Raw genomic sequence first — 18,684 nt, 5'->3', positions numbered from 1 at the left:
ACCTCCCACTGGGGATGTGCCCACAACCAAGTTACATGCCCTTGACCGGAATCGAACCTGGGACCCCCCAGTCCGCAGGCTGACGCTCTATCCACTGAGCCAAACCGGTTTTGGCCCTTTTTCTTTACATAAAGAGCAAGCAGCAATGTTCTGCAACTTTCTTTTTTCATTAATAATATATTTTTAGAGTTTATTAATAAAGACCTGTCTCATTATTTTTTAATGATTGTATAATATTCATTTGGAAATAAGACTTTTAAAATCTATTTTTTTGGCCTGGCTGGTGTGGCTCAGTGGTTGAGCAATGACCTATGAACCAGGAAGTCATGGTTTGATTCCAGTGTGGAATGTGCAGGAGGCAGCCAATCAATGATTCTCTATCATCATTGATGCTTCTATCTCTCCCTTCCTCTCTGAAATCAATAAAATATATTAAAAAAAAACACACAAAAACAACAACAACAACAACAAAAAAGACTATTTTTTGGAATAGTTTTAGATTTACAGAAAAATTGAGAATGTAGTGCAAAGAGTTCCCATATATCATCTTATCCAGTTCTCCTATTAACAGCGTACATTTGTATGTTCCATTTGTTATAATTATGAAAATAATATTGATACACTGGCATTAATTAAGTCCATCATTTATTCAGATTTCCTTAGTTTTTGCCTAATATCTTTTTCTGTTCTAGAATCCCATCCAAAATACCGCATTACATTTACATGTCATGTTTTCTTAAGGTTCCCATGACCACGGCAACCTTGTTTTTGATGACTTCGACTGTTTTGAGGAGTATTGGTCAAGTATTTTGTAGGATGCTCCTCTACTGGAATTTGTCTTTTTTGTTTTTTATTAGATTGGGGTTAAGGCTTAAATGGCAAAAAGTGCCATTTTCATTACATCAAAGCAAGGATACATACCACCAACATGATTTATCACTATTGATACTGACCTTGATCACCTGGCTGAAATAGGGTTTGTCAGTCTCCTCCACTGCAAAGTTATACTCCCCCTCCCCTCTTTCCTACTGTATTCTTGGGAAGGAAGTCAATATCTGTAGCCTATATTTGAGTGGAAAGGAAATTTTAAGGATTTGTTAAAAATTATTTTTACAAATTGGCTAAAAGTCAGAGTAGCACTGGTTGCAAAGGAAGAGAAGAAAACTCCAGAAAAATTACTTGGAGCCATGTTTTAGAGGCTCTTCCATTTCATGAGCCACTGAAAGTTTTGACCATGCATTGCTACTGAGGAGCCACTGTATCAATTGGAGATATTATCAGATCTGTGCTCTAGGAAGATTAAATGTATGACAACATGCAGAATTCAAGAAAGTAAGAAACTAAAGGCAAGAATACCAACAAAGAGGCTATTGCAACTGTTCTGGTGAAGGTGTGAGAAGAGCCTGAAGTCAGGTGATGATAGTAGGGTGCGGGGTATAATTTGAAGAAACAATTAATGAGATTTGACACATTTGGCAACAGAGTTATTGTGGAAGGAAGAGTAAAAAATGATTTAGATGTCAAAACTGCATGACTTGGACAATGGTGGTAACTTTAACAGAAAGAGAAGAGAGGAAAAACTGGTTTGGATCAGAGGATGAGTTTGATTTTAGAGTCTGTGAACTTGAAGATCCAGGAACACTACCAGGTAAAAAGTTGGAAATGTAAGTCCGAGGCCAAGGCTGGACAGTAGATTTGAAAATTTTTCACCTAGAGATGGAATCTAAGTTGTGGGAAATGCTACGAAGTGTGGCATTCACTAGTACTAAGGATGGAGGGAGGACTCAGGTCAAAAAAGAAGAAAGACCAAAAGTAAAGGAGGCAGTTGTAGAGCTATTGAGGCTTTGGGTGAATGTCACAACCAAGTGAGTTACATTCTACAAGTCACCTGCTTTTGTCTTTTTGTATAACTCAATTCAAATTTTCTGCTTTTGTCACCTTCTTTTATGCTTAGAATGCCATTTTATTCTAAATTGGAATGAACTTATTATTTTATTACTAGAGGCCCAGTGTGCGAATTAGTGCACCAGTGGGGTCCCTCAGCCTGGCCTGTGGGATCAGGCCGAAACTGGCTCTCTGACATCCCCTAAGGGGTCTCAGATTGTGAGAGGGCGAAGGCCAGGCCGAGGGACCCCACTGGTGCTGATCGGGGCCGGGGAAGGACACAGATGTTGGCCAGCTGGGGAAGGACCACAGGAGGGCTCCAGGGCATGTCTGGCCCATCTCACTCAGTCCCGATCAGCTGGACCCCAGCAACAAGCTAACTTACCAGTCAAAGTGTCTGCCCCCTGGTGGTCAGTGCATGTCATAGTGAGCAGTTTAGTGGCCTTAGCATATCATTGGCATATTACGCTTTGATTGGTTGAATGGCCGACTGGATGAATGGACACTTAGCATATTAGGCTTTTATTATATAGGATCAGCCAGGTGTAATGCACTTTTTTAAGTTCATCTATATTCCTGATCAAGGACCACATCAACTATTATACAATTTAGTTAGCCAGCTCTGGAAGCTGGCTTAAGGAACTTGTTACCTGCCCTGATTGGAGCATGTTTATAAGAAAACTAGAGGCCTGGTACACTTTTAGGCCCAGTAGGATCGGGCCTAAAAGTAAATGCCACACTTCGTAGCATTTCCCACAACTTAGATTCCATCTCTAGGTGAAAAATTTTCAAATCTACTGTCCAGCCTTGGCCTCGGACTTACATTTCCAACTTTTTACCTGGTAGTGTTCCTGGATCTTCAAGTTCACAGACTCTAAAATCAAACTCATCCTCTGATCCAAACCAGTTTTTCCTCTCTTCTCTTTCCGTTAAAGTTACCACCATTGTCCAAGTCATTCAGTTTTGACATCTAAATTATTTTTTACTCTTCCTTCCACAATAACTCAGTTGCCAAATGTGTCAAATCTCATTAATTGTTTCTTCAAATTATACCCTGCACCTTACTATCATCACCTGACTTCAGGCTCTTCAAATTTTACCCTGCACCTTATTGTAATTTATTTCAAGTTCTTTTTGTTAATAGTTTGATAGCATTCAGGCTTGGTGGGATCGGGCCTAAATGGGCAGTCGGACATCCCTCTCACAATCCAGGACTGCTGGCTCCCAATTGCTCTCCTGCCTGCCTTCCTGATTGCCCCTAACCACTTCTGCCTGCCAGCCTGGTCACCCCCTAACCACTCCCCTGCCAGCCTGATTGATGCCTAACTGCTCCCCTGCCAGCCTGTTTGTCCCTAACTGCCCTCTTCTGCAGGCCTGGTCACCCCTAACTGCCCTTCCCTGCAGGCCCAGTTGCCCCCAACTTCCCTCCTCTGCCAGCCTGGTCACCCCTAACTGCCCTCCCCTGCAGGCTTGATTGCCCACAACTGCCCTCCCTTGCAGGCCTGGTCCCTTTCAACTGCCCTCCCCTGCTGGCCATCTTGTGGTGGCCATCTTGTGTCCACATGGGGGCAGGATCTTTGACCACATGGGGGCAGCCATCTTGTGTGTTGGAGTGATGGTCAATCTGCATATTACTCTTTTACTAGATAGGACTAGAGGCCCAATGCACAAAATTCATGCAGGAGCAGGCCCTCACAGCCCCGGCTTTGTCCAGAATGTCGTCCAGACGTTCATTTGCTGTTCAGCCGTCCAGTCAATTTGCATATTATGCTTTTATTATTATAGATAAGTTCTAGTAACTGATTTTGCATTCATTGAGTTGCATTATTTTCATTTTACATTGAGTCCAATAGCTTCATTTATTTCAAGTTCTTTTTGTTAATAGTTTGATAGTATTTATTAAAATGTTCTTTTTAGTGGCTTCTGGTTTCCCTAAAGAAAATGTCTATCCTAAAATTGGGTTGATATATGTGCATATCTTTGATTGGTTTACTAAAATAAACCTTGATGTGGACTAAGTGGAGACAGACATATTTTATCTTTTTAAAATCAATTTTATTCTCCATTCCAATTGCTATTTTCCTAGCTTAGGTTACCACTTCTTATCTACATCACTGCAGGAACCTTCTAACTGGTCTTCCTTCTAGTCTTCCATGGTGACTTTATTTTTTTCTGTATTGTAGCCAGAGAGCTCTTTTTAAATGCAAACTGGACCACATTATCCATCTATGAAAAGTTCCTCATTTCCTTTTTAGTAGCACTTACAAAGCTCTTGATGATCATTTCCCACTCTTGCCATTAAGTTGCCACACACTATTCTCCAGCCCATGCAGTAAGAGGAGAAAAAAAGGTGTAAATACTGAAGGGGAAGAGGAAAAAAAGATATTATCTATCTATACAGTATATCCCAAAACATCTAAAGAAAAAGTATTAAATTTAATGAGACAGCCTTAGCCGGTTTGCTCAGTGGGTAGAGCGTCAGCCTGTGGACTGAAGGGTCCTGGGTTCGATTCCAATTAAAGGCACATGCCAGGGTTGCAGTCTTGATCCCAGTGGGGGGTGTACAGGAGGCAGCCGATCAATGATTCTCTCTCATCATTGATGTCCCTCCCCCCTCTCTCTCTCCCTTTCCCTTCCTCTCTGAGATCAATAAAATATATTTAAGAATGAAAAAAAAGAATGCACTGGTTCTACACTGGAATGTTAAAAGGAAACATTTATAAAAAAAAATTTAATGAGACAATGAGCTATATACCTACCAAAATGGCTACAATTAAAAAGACAGATCATACCAAGTGTTGACAACAATATGGAGCAAGTTGGAATTTGGGAAAATATTTGACAATTTCTTAAAAAGTTAAACAGCCCTTCATACATATGTATAATGTATATACGTCACAATATAAATACATATACACACACATATATATACAGCATGTGGCAAAAGTAGGCTTACAGTTGTGAGTACGCAAAAGTTTATTCTTGTATTATTATTTACTAATTCCATATGAACTGTAAATCTCCTTTTACCCCATCCTATACACATACACATAGTCTCCAAAAGTAACAAATGCATATGTCTACAATAAAACACTTGTATAAAAATGTTCTTTATTGATAAATAGCCAAAAATTAGAAAAAAATCCAGATGTCTATCAATAAGAGAATAGATAAGCCTTTGTGTATTTATATAGTTGAATACTATTTAGCAATATAAGGAAATAGCTTCTGGTTCATACAACAACACAGATGAATCTCACAGGCAAAAGAATCTGAAAATAAAGAGTACATATTGTATGATACTATGTATGGATATACTGGTGTGTGCACAAAGTGTGAAAACCTTTGCATTAGATGTTCATGCTCACCAGAAAGCATCCATTATAGAAGAGGTACTAAACAATCAAGTAGTCAAAATAACTCAGACATTAGCATCCTTTGGCAGCTGACACAATAGGAACATGAATGCATGGAGGTTAATTATAAGCCCAAAAACATGGACTTGCACTTACCAAGACTCTTAGATCTACTGCCACCTTTGAATGTCCATCCTGCCAGCAACAGAGTCCACTGCTCTAGCAGTATTTCATAGAGCATTGTTCTTTAAGGAGATCAACCAGCCGCTTGGTAGCAAGTTGACTACACTAGGATGCTCCTATCCTAAAAGAGTCAGTGCTTTATTTTCATAAGATTAGATACCTATTCATGGTATGAGTTTGCCCACAGAGCTTCAGGTAGTATCACTGCCTGGGGGCTTACAGAGTACCTATTCTGCTAACGTGGAATTCCACACAAGATAGCATACAATCAGGGAACCCACTTCCCAGGTAAGGAGGTGCAGGAGTGGGCCCATGACTATGAGATACACTGGTCATATTGCATACTGCAGTTTTCAGGAGAGGCTGAGCCGATAGAATGTTGGAATGGCCTGTGGCAGGTGCGGTTGAAGTGTCAGCTTAGAGGCAATGCTCTGTGAGGGTGGCGTGCCATCCTCCAGGATGCAGTATATGCACTGAATCAGAAAACTTTATATGGTGCTATGTTTCCAATAGAAGAATATCTGGGGTGGAACCAAGGAGTAGCTCCAGTCAACATAATTCCCAATGACTCCCTGGAGGACTCTGCTTCCTGTTCTTGCAACTCTGGTTCTGCAGGGTTAGAAGTCATGGTTCCTAAGGGGCTCACTCTTCCAGGGGACAGCAAGAATCCTACTGACTATAAACTATGGCTGCAGCCTGGGTCTTTTGGACTCCATGTAAGCAATGACTAGAAAGCAAGAGGAGTCACTATTTTGGCAGAGGTAATTGACACAGATCAGCAGAGGAGGTTAGGGCTACTGTTAGGTAAAGACAGGGAGGAACATGTGTGAAATTTATATGATCTTCTTCATTACCTGTGCCCAGTTGTGACTGAATGGATTAGTGCAGCAACTTGAACCTTTTGTAATCCCAAAACTGTCTCAGTATCAGCTTACTCTAGGACCCAACTAACACAATGATTATGTTGTTTGGGTCGACTATATCCTTATTAATTTTTTGTTCACTTTATCTATCTAGGTTTGGGAGATGCTTGCTAGAGTCTCCTTTATTAATGTGTCTATTTATCCTGTGGTTTTGCTTGATGAAAATCCTCAGTTTGCACGGTTCCTATATGCAAGATTTTCAATTAGTATGTTTTATTAAATTAACATTAGTTCTTCAACAGCACAGTTCATATTTCACTTACAGTGGTATATTAACTGTAATTGCATGAAGTGCAACCTTTACTACTAGTTCTTCAGTCTACAAATCACTAAATAACAGATGTGTGTCAAGATCAGTGACCAATTATGCCACTTCTTTCAAAGTCCACTGGGGATGGGACATTGCACGTTATTCAGTTTAGGGACAGAGGTATCATCGTATTGTCTTCTTGTCTCCCAGTGATAAACCCATGTGACATTTTACAAGAATGGATCATTAAGAGAGGAAATTAGCCAACAAAGATAAAAGTGCAGCAAAGAAACTAAATAATGCTGGAAGCGAAACTTGGGTCAAATATAAATGGTATAGATGTTATAGAAGGAACAGTTAAACTGTGGAACTGTCAACACCACTGCTATTTGAGAGACTCTAGGTATGCAGAGAAACTTAGTGAAGACAAAATAATTGGTTATGATGAATGGCCCAGAAGAAATGACAATGGCAAAAAAAAAAAACAACACTTCACATTAAAGGAACTCTTGGGAAGCATTTCACAACATCAAAAGCACAGAGGATAAAATGTTGGAAGCTGATTCAAACTTAGAAGTATGATGATTTGCCAAGGCATAGAAAGATGCCCACTCTGTATCATAAGTTATACAAAGAGAAGCAGAAAAGCATTCTTATTTTTCTTGCTAATTAAAAACAGAGAAATAAAACACTTCAATTTTCAATGTTTCTAAATTACATTGTGCTAAATATTTTTTACTATTTTCATTTCCCTATTTATAACTGACAATAAGTTTTTAACCAATTTTTTTTTAAAGCAGGCTTTCTTTTATTTTTAAAAAAATATTTTTTTCATTGATTACAGAGAGGAAGGGAGAGGGAGAAAGAGATAGAAACATCTATGAGAGAAAAATCATTGATTGGCTGCCTCCTGCACACCACACACTGGGGGATCAAGCCTGCAACCTGGGTATGTGCCCGGACCAAGAATTGAACCGTGACCTCCTGGTTCAGAGGTCCATGCTCAACCACTAAGCCACACTGGCCAGGCTTAACTAAAATTTTTGAAGGCTATGGAACAATAGTAATCTTTTCCATTGGTTATTAAAATTGCTTGCCACATCTGCAGTAATTCACTCCTGTACAAAGGGAAGGACTGCCTCTGTTTGGTTTCAGTTTTCCACATCTTCACCAACATGTTATTGTTTGTCTTTTCAATAATAGCCATCCTAGTAGGTAGTTTATGAAATGGTATTTCATTGTGGTTTTGATTTGCATTTTTCTAATGATTAATAATGTTGAACATCCTCTTATGTAGTTATTATCAATCTGTATATCTTTTCTGGAGAAAAATTATGCAAATCTTTTGCCCATTTAAAAATTGGTTTTAATGTCTTTATTTTCCACCTGGATCTATTTGTTGCTCACCTGATATTTTCCTAAATAGGTGAGTTAACCCATTTAAATTGATAAATTGGTCTAGATTTATATTATTTTACTATGTAGTCTATTTTCTTGGCTTTCCCCTCACTTTTGGTATTGTACTGTAGTTCTAGTTGAAACTTTATACTAATATCTTTATGTAATGCTCTTAACATTGTCTTTAAAAACTGTCTGTTGCTTTCCTAATATATGATTGGGAATAGAACCGGTGTCCACTGGTTCATGGGTTGACGCTCAACCACTGAGCCACACTGCTGGGCTGTATAATGCTGCTTTAGATAGTTGTCTTCCCACAGGGTGTGCTACCCAAAGGGGTGTATAGATTTATTTACCAGATATTTAAATAGAAATATTATATTTTTCAACTGACTTTTTAAAATCTCCATTTTAGGACATGTACTTAAGGCATTAGTGCAGTATTGCATAAATATAGAAATACATAATGCATGTTTAAAACTTATTTACTAATGGGGTGTATGGTTACAAAGTTTGGAGACCATTACACTAAATACCTATGTCTGTTTAAAAAATATTTTATTGATTTCAGAGAGGAAGGGAGAGAGATAGATAGATAAAAACATCAATGATGAGAGAGAATCATTGATTGGCTGCCTCCTGCTTCCCCCTACTGGGGATCAAGCCTGCAACCTGGCATGTGTCCTTGGTTGGAATCGAACCCGGGACCCTTCAGTCTGCAGGTCAATGCTCTATCCACTGAGCCAAACAGGCTAGGGCAATACCTATGTCTTTTAAAGAGCTTGTTTGAGCCCTGGCTGGGTGGCTCAGTTGGTTGTAGCATCGTCCTGTTCACCAAAAGGTTGCAGGTTTAATTCTCAGTCAGGGCACATATCTAGGTTGCAGGCCTGAGCCCTGGCTGGGGTGCATATGGGAGGCAACTGATTGATGTTTCTCTCTTACACTGGTGTTTCTTTCTCTCCCTTTCTCTCTAAAATCAATAAAAAACATATCCTCGGGTGAGGATTAAAAATACATTTTGTCTGGGCTGACAAGGATAACTTTTAACTAGAGCTCATTTCTAGGTATAGATTTTTATACTTCAAACCCTATGCCCAAATATAAGAAGTCCCTTTTTTTTTCCTTTTAAATATACACATATAAGATATTTTATTTCAAAAAGCACAAGAACATTATACAAGTTTTAAATTTACATTCTGCAATAAAAGATATCAATATAAGCATTATTTGTATAACTTCATCATGGATGGAATTTGAAACAGTGGTATAAACATGTTGCAGTCACTAAATATAGATCATCATCACAGTGAACCAAATGCATAGTTGTTATGAAATGACAAATGACCACTAAAGGATGAACTCACAGCCCATACACCAACATAATAAATTAATTATACAGATATATGTTTTCCTTTACCACATCATAAAAACTCCTCCTGACCCCTCACACCAAACATTAGAAAAACAGTTTTGGAGTTACCTTGTTGAACTAGTTCCTCCACATTCTACACTAATAAAAATAAAGTGACTTTTTGCTAATTTTTAAAGTAAATTTCATAAGCATGATTAAATTGTTTGCAATGATGTAGGCAAACCACTAAGGTATTTGAATATAATTAGAAATGCCTTAGGCTGGGGGCAGCACTGAGACATACGTTCATCTACAGTGCAGAGATCTGAATCTAACTCAATAAGTGGAACTCAATATGAAATAGGTTCTTTGGCAATAAAGGTCTGACTGGCTAATGTGGGATAGTCCTTCTGGCAGCTTGAGAGCTTAACCCAGAATATGCGAAGTGAATATAAAAAGATTAGAAATTTAAAGTCAGTTTATCTTTGCTAAACTGGGGCTGGTCAATTAGAGCAGAAGTCAGCATCTTCTGTTGACTATCCTGGCTCAGACTTCCCAGTCAGCCAATCCATCCAACAAAGTCACATAAGAAATAAAGGGAAATGTTCTAATCACTTAATCATATTGGCAAATTTGACAAACTGAATACTGAATTTTCTGATCCTCACCTATCAATATTACAAATTGTTCAGTGAAGTTTAATCAATTTTCTGATACCTTCTCAATAATTATTCAAGTAGATTGTGATTCTGATGCCTGTTCATGCCTATTACTTAGTGCAAAATCCACCTTTACTTTACATAGAAATGCCAAAAAAAATCTGCCCCCAAATGTGTATCATCAATCACTTCACATATTTTTATTTGCTTGACTTTGCTGAGCACTAAGAAAGCAGGAAAACATTTACATACATATATGACACTAGTCACTAAAGGCAAAATAAGATGATTTTTGAATGCATCTTTGAAGCTCCTAACATTACTCCACATACAACAGAAGCTAAAATGGAAGATTTCAATTTATCTTCTGTCTGCTGTTTTACATCACAAGTTCTTGATAAAAGTTAAAGTTTGCACAGATTTTGGAGAGCTTGATTATTTATAAACAAGATGGCTCAACCACAGCATGTTATAACAGGACACAGACTATTGATCACATGGCTTTTTTGGTTGTTTGTACTAGTCATAAAAATCAGTTTATGAAAAGGTTACACACAGATAACAAATGATTAGTCTTTTATAAAGACATAGGAGGTTGCAGAATCGGCTTCAATTTGATTGTCCTAATTTACAGCTGTCATGCTCTGTTCACTGAGGGAATTTTTCTTTCTTCATTCTATAGTTTACATCAGAACTGCATCAGATTTCTAAGAGTCAAATAGGATGGTACCACATCACGAGATAAGTGAACTCATTTTAGAACCTTGCCTTTGGAAAATGGAAAGTATAATTTCAAAACTCAACCAAGATATTTGTGGTCAGAGGTGAGGATTATAGATAGACTCTGTCCCATCAGGGATGAATAATGAATGCACTATCCTAATACTGGCAGAAATTGGCCTTAGAAGTGGCAACTCAGTCCATATAGAGATTTCATTTAATTTCTAACTGAAACAGTAAGTAGCACATTAGGATATTTCCTTAAAAGAGAAATGACTAAAAATTTCCTTTTTTGGAAAACTTTCTCAATTACAGAATTTTCCAACTGAAGCATACTGAATGGTTTCTGCAATTCCTCTTTAGCTGCAAGAAGAAAATCACAGATTATTAGAATCTTGTCAGTGATCCAATGCTAGCTAAACTAAATGGGGGGTGGGGGTGAGGACCAACAGCAACAAAATTGCATATTTAACTAACATATAATAATGTCCACAGCTGCTTGATGTGACTTCATTGATCAGGGAGATGAAATGAAATGGGACAGATTAGAAAGGGAAATAAGTTTTCTGGATATATTAGCAGAATCAGACACTTGGGGTGAAGAAGCATTTCTTTAGTGTTCTAGAACATAGAACAGATTAGTCTATGCTCTTCTTTTCCTTTAAGCATATGTTCACTAATTGAAAGCAATACTCCATTAAGGAATATTTTATTGATTTATATGAATCTGGACACAACTGGACAAGGAGCAAAAGACCCTCCAACCCTTCTCCAGCCCTCCGAAAGTCTCCATAATTCTGAATCAGTCTTCATTATAGTCTTCATTCGTGATTGTCCCGAGGCAGAGTTGGAGCTCATAATGACTGCCAGTTGAATCCAAATAACATCTGATTCGTTTCCTGGCTCCTAGCAATCTCTTCTATTATGCAGTGTTGTTGCCACACCAAATGGAGCTTCCGATACCTCTCATGACACAAATGAAGGGGGTTGCCCCTCCTTCAGGGGAAAAAGAAAACACCAACAACATGTAAGTTTGATCAAATAACTGCCACACTTTGTTGCCTAAATTAGCCTGAACTCTTGAGTTGTTTTTTGAGCTGGGAGGAATCACCAGGACAGTGTTTTAAAAGGGATATTTTCTCTTCACCTGTGATCACTAAGAACTTGATAGGTTATTTAGCTATTGAAGCAGAAATTTACCCCTAGATTATTCAGAAAATAAGTATACCATGAGCATTATGGGGCCTCATTTAAATAGCCAACAAGGTTTATAATTTGAAGCAGCTTTTTTTTAGGTGGTTAGTCTGAGTGGAGCTCTAATGGCTTTTTAGATTCATCAGCTTTGATTTCTGATCTTTGCATAGTAAAGGTTAGATTTGAGATGTAACACTAAGCCCTCAAATTATATTCTGCTCCTCAGAAATATTTGGTTATAGCTGTCCTTATGACACAACGAATTTGCTGGTGATTAGCACACATTTAAATCAAATTACCCCACAATTCTAAGGCTGCACAGTTTGTAACACTATATAACAACTAATCCAAAATGACTTAAGTTTGGCTGTTGCCAATAATGGATAACTGTGAGATTCTCCTGAGGCACTCGAGTATCTCAGCTAGTTGGGTATTTCTCAACTGCCTAATTAATTTTAAAATTCTGCTTCTTTGCACCTTTTTGGAACAAATCAGATCTCTTATCCTCAGTCATTAACAACTTTCACAACTCAGATTTTTTTTTTAATCTTCACTCGAGGGTATTTTTCCATTGATTTTTAAGGAGAAGGAAGAGAGAGGGAAAGAGAGAGAGAAACATCGATGTGAGAGAAACACATTGATTGGTTGCCTCCTGCACAAGCCCCGACAGGCCCCCGGCTGGGGAGAAGCCTGCAACCAAGTATGTGCCCTTGACCAGAATCGAACCTGGGACCCTTCGGTCGGCAGGCCGAAGCTCTATCTACTGAGCCAAACTGGCTAGGGCTTTCTCAGATTTTTTAAATCCAAAGAGTATCTCTACAGGTCAAATGCTGTCACAATAAAAACAAATCTCTGTATGATAAAAGAGGTTCCAAACCCCATCTAGTAAGCCTGTTCATTCCAAGTAATATTAAAAAAAAACCCTCAATTTCAATTAAACAGAGACAATTTATTGTATGGAGATCTAATCTTTATCTGTGTGTACTTTTGTAACCATTGTGCCTTATTTCCTCTTTCTCATACATCATGAACAGTTCTCCAGTACCTAATACCAGGAATGATATAGAAAAATTCAGATTCTAAGTATTTTGCTTTGCTAAAGCAAAGAAGGCTGATATAGCTGACTAATAAAAAGTTTCAAGTATTGCAATGGAAACAATGAATATCCATTTTAGTCTGAAGTCCCTCACTGGACATTCCAGATTTCTTTCTTTTATATATTAGTGTCAATTAAATCTAATTAATGATGAAGAATGGTTGATTAAAATGAACAGAGCATGCAAACATTAGGACAGTTGGTATCTTAAAAATTTTGGAGAAGTATTACCTTTAATGTGACTAAATTTAAATAAAAAAAACTCTTACTTCAGGCCAGGATCTGTTTCACCATATTCATCCAAGTAAGGAGCTGGATAGGCACAGCCTCTGGCTTTACCTTCAACTAAGACCACTCTGCATTCTCTGATTCTGAAGGACAAAACAACCAACAGGAAATATTAAGTGCATGTGTGCAAATGATAGGTACAGCCAATATCTGTTAGGAATTCAGTATAAAGACAATTATACATAAACAGATAAATTGTGTTTTGTCTAAATAAAGAGAGCAAACATTACTATATTTGTTAAAGCTATGAGAAAGGATCACTGGATTTAGAGACATGGGATCAGTAATACTGACTGTATTTACTGAAGAGAGGAAAGAGACTATCCTACTTGAGTTATAGGTACCCTAGGAAATGGTGATTGGAATAGCTTCTGTTATGTTTCCTAACCTATGAACTGGAGCGGGGAGAACGCTAAACAGAAGAACAGCACCACATCTCCCAGTCTGATAACCTCAGGCCAGAAAGGTCATCTAGGTAAGTGTCAAGCCTTTCCTGGTTTGAACCAACCTCCAACAGTGCCACTTTGAAGGTACTTGGGACTCTTGCAGCAGAGAAATGGAGACACACACAGGTGATAAGTACTATAGAGAGAAATTATAAAATAAATGAGGTAGTGGGTTTACTCGCTGTAGGTTCCCTAGAAGAAGAAAATAGGTGTTGGGATTTGGCTTCCATACTGTCAATCCCCTCATCTAACTGATGCCTACAGTAATTACATATGCCACAGGTAGTGAGATATTAGTGTTTATATAAACAAAAACTATATTACATGGGGAAAATGGAAAGAAAAAGGACAAGCATATTTCTGAATTTTATCTCACAAGAGCAACTTTGTACTCTCCTTTCATAAATGAGTGACTATTGTTCTACTCTCGGTTTTTTGCCGAGAGAACCAGGGAAAACATGGTTGGTTGATAGAGGAAATGAAAATGAAAATATTCAAAGGACAACCTAAAGTAACAATTTACATATACTTTAAAAATGTAAGTTTTAGGATTCTAAATTCTTTCACTGTATCTGAGTATTATACCATTCCAGAGTAATCAATACAAAGTCTGTTATAGTTAAGATTTTCCATAAATAATCAAAATCTGAACAGCATCCTACTTAAAGTTTTTTTAATCTTTGTTTAAAGTATTACAGATGTCCCCCCTTTTTCCCCACTGACACCCCCCCCACTCCAAACACCCCCATAGAACAGAATCCTACTTTTAAATTTTTTATTTTTTACTAGTTATTTTGTAACTAGAGACCTGGTGCATGACATTTGTGCACTGGGGGAGGGGGGAGGGAAGAGAGAGGGTCCTGCCACTGCTGCTGCGCTCGCCAGCCATGAGCTCAGCTTAGGGCTTCTGGCTGAGTGGCGCTCCCGCTGTGGGAGCACACTGATCACCAGGGGGCAGCTCCTGTGTTGAGCATCTGCCCCCTGGTGGTCAGTGTGTGTCATAGCGACCGGTTGTTCCACCATTCTGTCAATTTGCACATTAGGGTTTTATTACATAGGATATCTTCTCAAATGCAATCTCATGTGAATAACTGGTCTCTAACTTCTGATATAATTTCCTATCAACACACTGTTGCCATAATGGCCTCCAGATTGAATACAAATTCCCTAAATTCATTATGAAGCTTTCAGATCACACACTACTCACTTCAGGAAAATGCAGACTCCAGCTCCACAGTGAAGTGCATGAAAAATGCAAGCTCCAACCTCTTCCCCATTCACTGTTTCTTGGCAGCAAATGTTCTGAGAACACAGTATGGTCCCACAGAAAAGACAAAGGACAGGGTTTTTTCGCTCATCATCTGCAGACCGTGGGCACCTCAAAAGGGAAGAAAACATTTAGTATGGTGGAGAAACAAAAAAAGCATGATATATCTAGTTAGCATGAAACATGTTCCCATCACTGGCTGCTTTGCACCAAAGAAAGATCTTAAAAAGACAAGGGAACATTTTATTGTATGATTCCTCTTTAATACTTTCCCCTAAGAAGACTTAACAAAAACAAAATCTTCTGATTAATCCATAGTAAGAAAATTTATTATTAAATATAGTATCCTGATAATTCTTATAAAGTTTGACAATTAAATATGCCTTGAGATTGAGATTTATTATAGAATCCAGTCTTCATGTGACATGACCAATTTATAGTCAATGGCCTCCTCTTGATTCATGTTTAGTCAAGCTTGTGTCCTATGTTGGAGGAATATGACAATATTTTTAAATCATAACTTGCAGTAAGGGTTCAAACACATTTCTCTCCCATTTCTTTGAGTTCTTTGAGGTATTGAGATCTTTAGGATTGAAATGAGAGACTGCAGTCTTTGAGTTGATGGCCCCTTCCATCTGGAAACACAGGAAGTCTTAGGAAGAAAAGAGTTGACTTACTTGAACCAAATAGTACTTTGAGATCCAATCATTTTATAGTGGCATAGTACAGCCTTGCTATAATGCCCCCAAAGGGAGCATCACTTTTTAAATTAAAGTGATAATGGTTTTCTTTTAAAAAGGAGCTTCCCATGCTCCTATCTTTGCTGTATACTGAACATAATAGAAATATCAAGAATTCCTTAATTTGGGCAGTAAAAAGTAAATGAAACCACAGGAGAGATCCAACAAGGCTCTATTGTCTAATAGGAGCAAAGGGACTCTGCGTATAGGTCTTCCATTCCTGTCTCCTGTAGATGACAGAGCTGTTTCCACTTCCAGGGGGTTGCTCCAGAACGTAATCATAGCTCTTTTTTGATAAAGCCAACATCTTCTTTCACCTTTAGCACAAGATGGCTGAATCTGAGTCACTAGCTATTTTATAGAGAAAAACAGCTAAAATATAATAACTGAGCCGACCACATTACACTAAAGATGGCTCAGTCTTAATGTAAACTAGTGGTGACAATAAAACTGGAAGAAATCGTAAGATTTATTTTCATCTTTACTTTAAGCCAGTAAGTAGGAATATCATCCAGGAGGATCTTCATTGTGATTAATGACTAACACTGTTTTCAGATCCTCCTAAGAGCCAACAGCATGATAGATACCTTTTAATGCCTGGGAGATAATACCTATTCACTGGGCTTTAGGATAGCAATCCAGCCCTAAGATTAGGAAAGTCATTGAACTTAAACTGGATATAATTTTTGAAATCATCTAGCTAATTTTTGAGGGCTGAGAGATAAAATGAATCAACCACTTCTTTAGTTGGCTGACCTTAATCTTCATGAGACAAGCATCACGGAGCCAACACCAAGAGCAATTCTATCTGGGAGCAGAGCCTGGACTATAAACGGCCTGAGCCCTGGCTGGGCCCTTTAAACCTCCTGGCTTCATGGCTCAAAGCATTCCTTAGTCATTTTTGTAGGGCAGTAATTCACAAATTGGGCCAAAGAAAGGCTCTTTAAGCTCTCAAAATGTTCCTAAACAGCAATCCCTTACTTTGTTCCTTCCAATGATAGAAGGTTATTTAACACGTGATTAAGGACTACTAAGCATCATCTTATACAGTAACTGGTATCCTTAAAACAAAATTAAAGAGTTAGTTGTGTTTAGTGGGAGTTCTAATTAATTTAAGTTTACTAAAAAGTTTGGCTGCAGGACAATGCTTAGTAACATTACAAAACTCCTAAATGAGATTTGGAATGCTGCAATTTGGGAAAAAGATGCTTTATTACCAGTATATCATCCATGAAGTGCTGAATGGGCTTTGACTTTCAGACTACCGAGATTCTTGCCTTTTAATTACAAGTCACTGCTAGTTTCATGTCATCATTATCAGTCTGGTTTGCTATGAATGGTAGTGTGATGCCAATTGAATGCCAAGGGTACATAATTGCATCAATAGGAATTTTGGCTTATTATTTTCAAGACATGATGTGCTGTGATTAAAATATGAAATATTCACATACCAATGGCTAAAGCAGATATGAATATAATTTCTCCACTCAGAGAGTGATGTTCTACTTATGAATTTATGCTACTCAAGTAATTTACATCATATTATAGCAAGGTAAGTGTAAAACAAAAATTATTGTTAACTTTAGAGGATATTATTTTATCATAGAGAATCATGTGTTTAAGCTCATATTGTTCTCTTACAAAAGTAACTAACAGGTAATTCACCCATGTTATTAGTAACGAGTAGAATATAATCTGTTTATTTTGCTTCTCACTAGTCCCAATCATCCAGTGCTTTTTAAAATTTTATTTGAAAGTGATTAAGTGAAAAGAAAGGAAGTTTGAGAAACACTGCTTTAGAGTAGTGTTTAATCTGACTGAGGTAGAGGGGCATGGTACCAAAAAGGGCTAAGGGGATATACTCCCTCTTTCCCTTATCCAGGCTTGAACTTGAGTTACAATGCTATTATCTGTTTTACTGTTATAATGGGATTCTATAAAGATTTTGTTTGGGGGAAAAAAAGCGTTCTTCAGTATTTTTTCAGTGAATCAATGTGGTCACCACACTGTAATGCATGTAAAACTGTTTAAAGATAGATGAATAAGCAATGATTCTTACAATGGGGGAGGGACGGAGGAAGGGAGGGAGGACGAGAGAGAGAGAGAGTGCACTCTTATAGCTTTAAAAAAAAAATTGAGGAGGGATGTCATAGAAGATGAGGGAGTAGGGCACTCTAGGAACCAGTTCCTCTACTGAAACAACTATTGATCTGGCAAGAATTGACTGAAGCAACTATTCTGGTACTGAGTGTAGATGAATACTCGCAGTGTCCATGGGAGTACTTGACAAAGAAAGAGACTGGCAACTTTCAGCGAACTGTAGCATTTTGTGTAGTGACTAGCATCTCCTACCTCCCAGACCTATAGCAGGTAGCTATGGAGGTGGCTGCCGGCAATCCTGGTGGGGCTACTGGATGGGGAATAGGAAACTCATCCTCACAAATCAGGGTTGTATATTCTGCATGACAATTCATTGTGGGGCTGGACACAGAAATTGGTCATTGTTTCAATCACCATGGGATGAAGTAACTTCTTTGGCAATGATGGTGAAGGTATTTAAAGAGACAGGATATTCTTTTTTTCTTCTTTTCTTTTCTGTTCTTTTTTAAAAAATATATTTTATTGATTTTTTTACAGAGAGGAAGGGAGAGGGATAGAGAGTTAGAAACATCGATGAGAGAGAAACATCAATCAGTTGCCTCCTGCACACCTCCTACTGGGGATGTGCCCACAACCAAGGTACATGCCCTTGACCGGAATCGAACCCGGGACCCTTCAGTCCGCAGGCCGACGCTCCATCCACTGAGCCAAACTGGTCTCGACTCTTTTCTGTTCTTATTGGATATCGAAATTTAAGGAAATTTTTGTCAATTCACTGGCTTTCCACAGAAATAATGATACAAAGCCTTCAGTAAACACACAACAAGGA

General features: G+C 38.1%; 1 protein-coding gene across 2 annotated transcripts in view; it reads right to left on the bottom strand.

Annotated features, from left to right (window-relative positions):
* Positions 1-9,121: 9,121 nt before the first annotated feature.
* The window catches only part of UBR1 (ubiquitin protein ligase E3 component n-recognin 1), a 166,664-nt gene continuing 157,101 nt past the window's right edge, over positions 9,122-18,684 (bottom strand). For both annotated transcript variants that reach the window (XM_080674650.1, XM_080674651.1), the window contains exons 45-47: positions 14,956-15,126; positions 13,284-13,385; positions 9,122-11,720 (exon numbers count right to left, since the gene is read on the bottom strand). In XM_080674650.1, the coding sequence (XP_080530776.1) occupies positions 11,579-11,720; positions 13,284-13,385; positions 14,956-15,126 (415 nt within the window). In that variant the 3' untranslated portion in view covers positions 9,122-11,578. The remainder of the gene's footprint in view (positions 11,721-13,283; positions 13,386-14,955; positions 15,127-18,684) is intronic.

Source organism: Plecotus auritus, assembly GCF_963455305.1.
Source record: "Plecotus auritus genome assembly, chromosome: 1".
Classification (NCBI taxonomy): domain Eukaryota; kingdom Metazoa; phylum Chordata; class Mammalia; order Chiroptera; family Vespertilionidae; genus Plecotus; species Plecotus auritus.
This window is presented reverse-complemented; position numbering and strand designations above follow the sequence as displayed.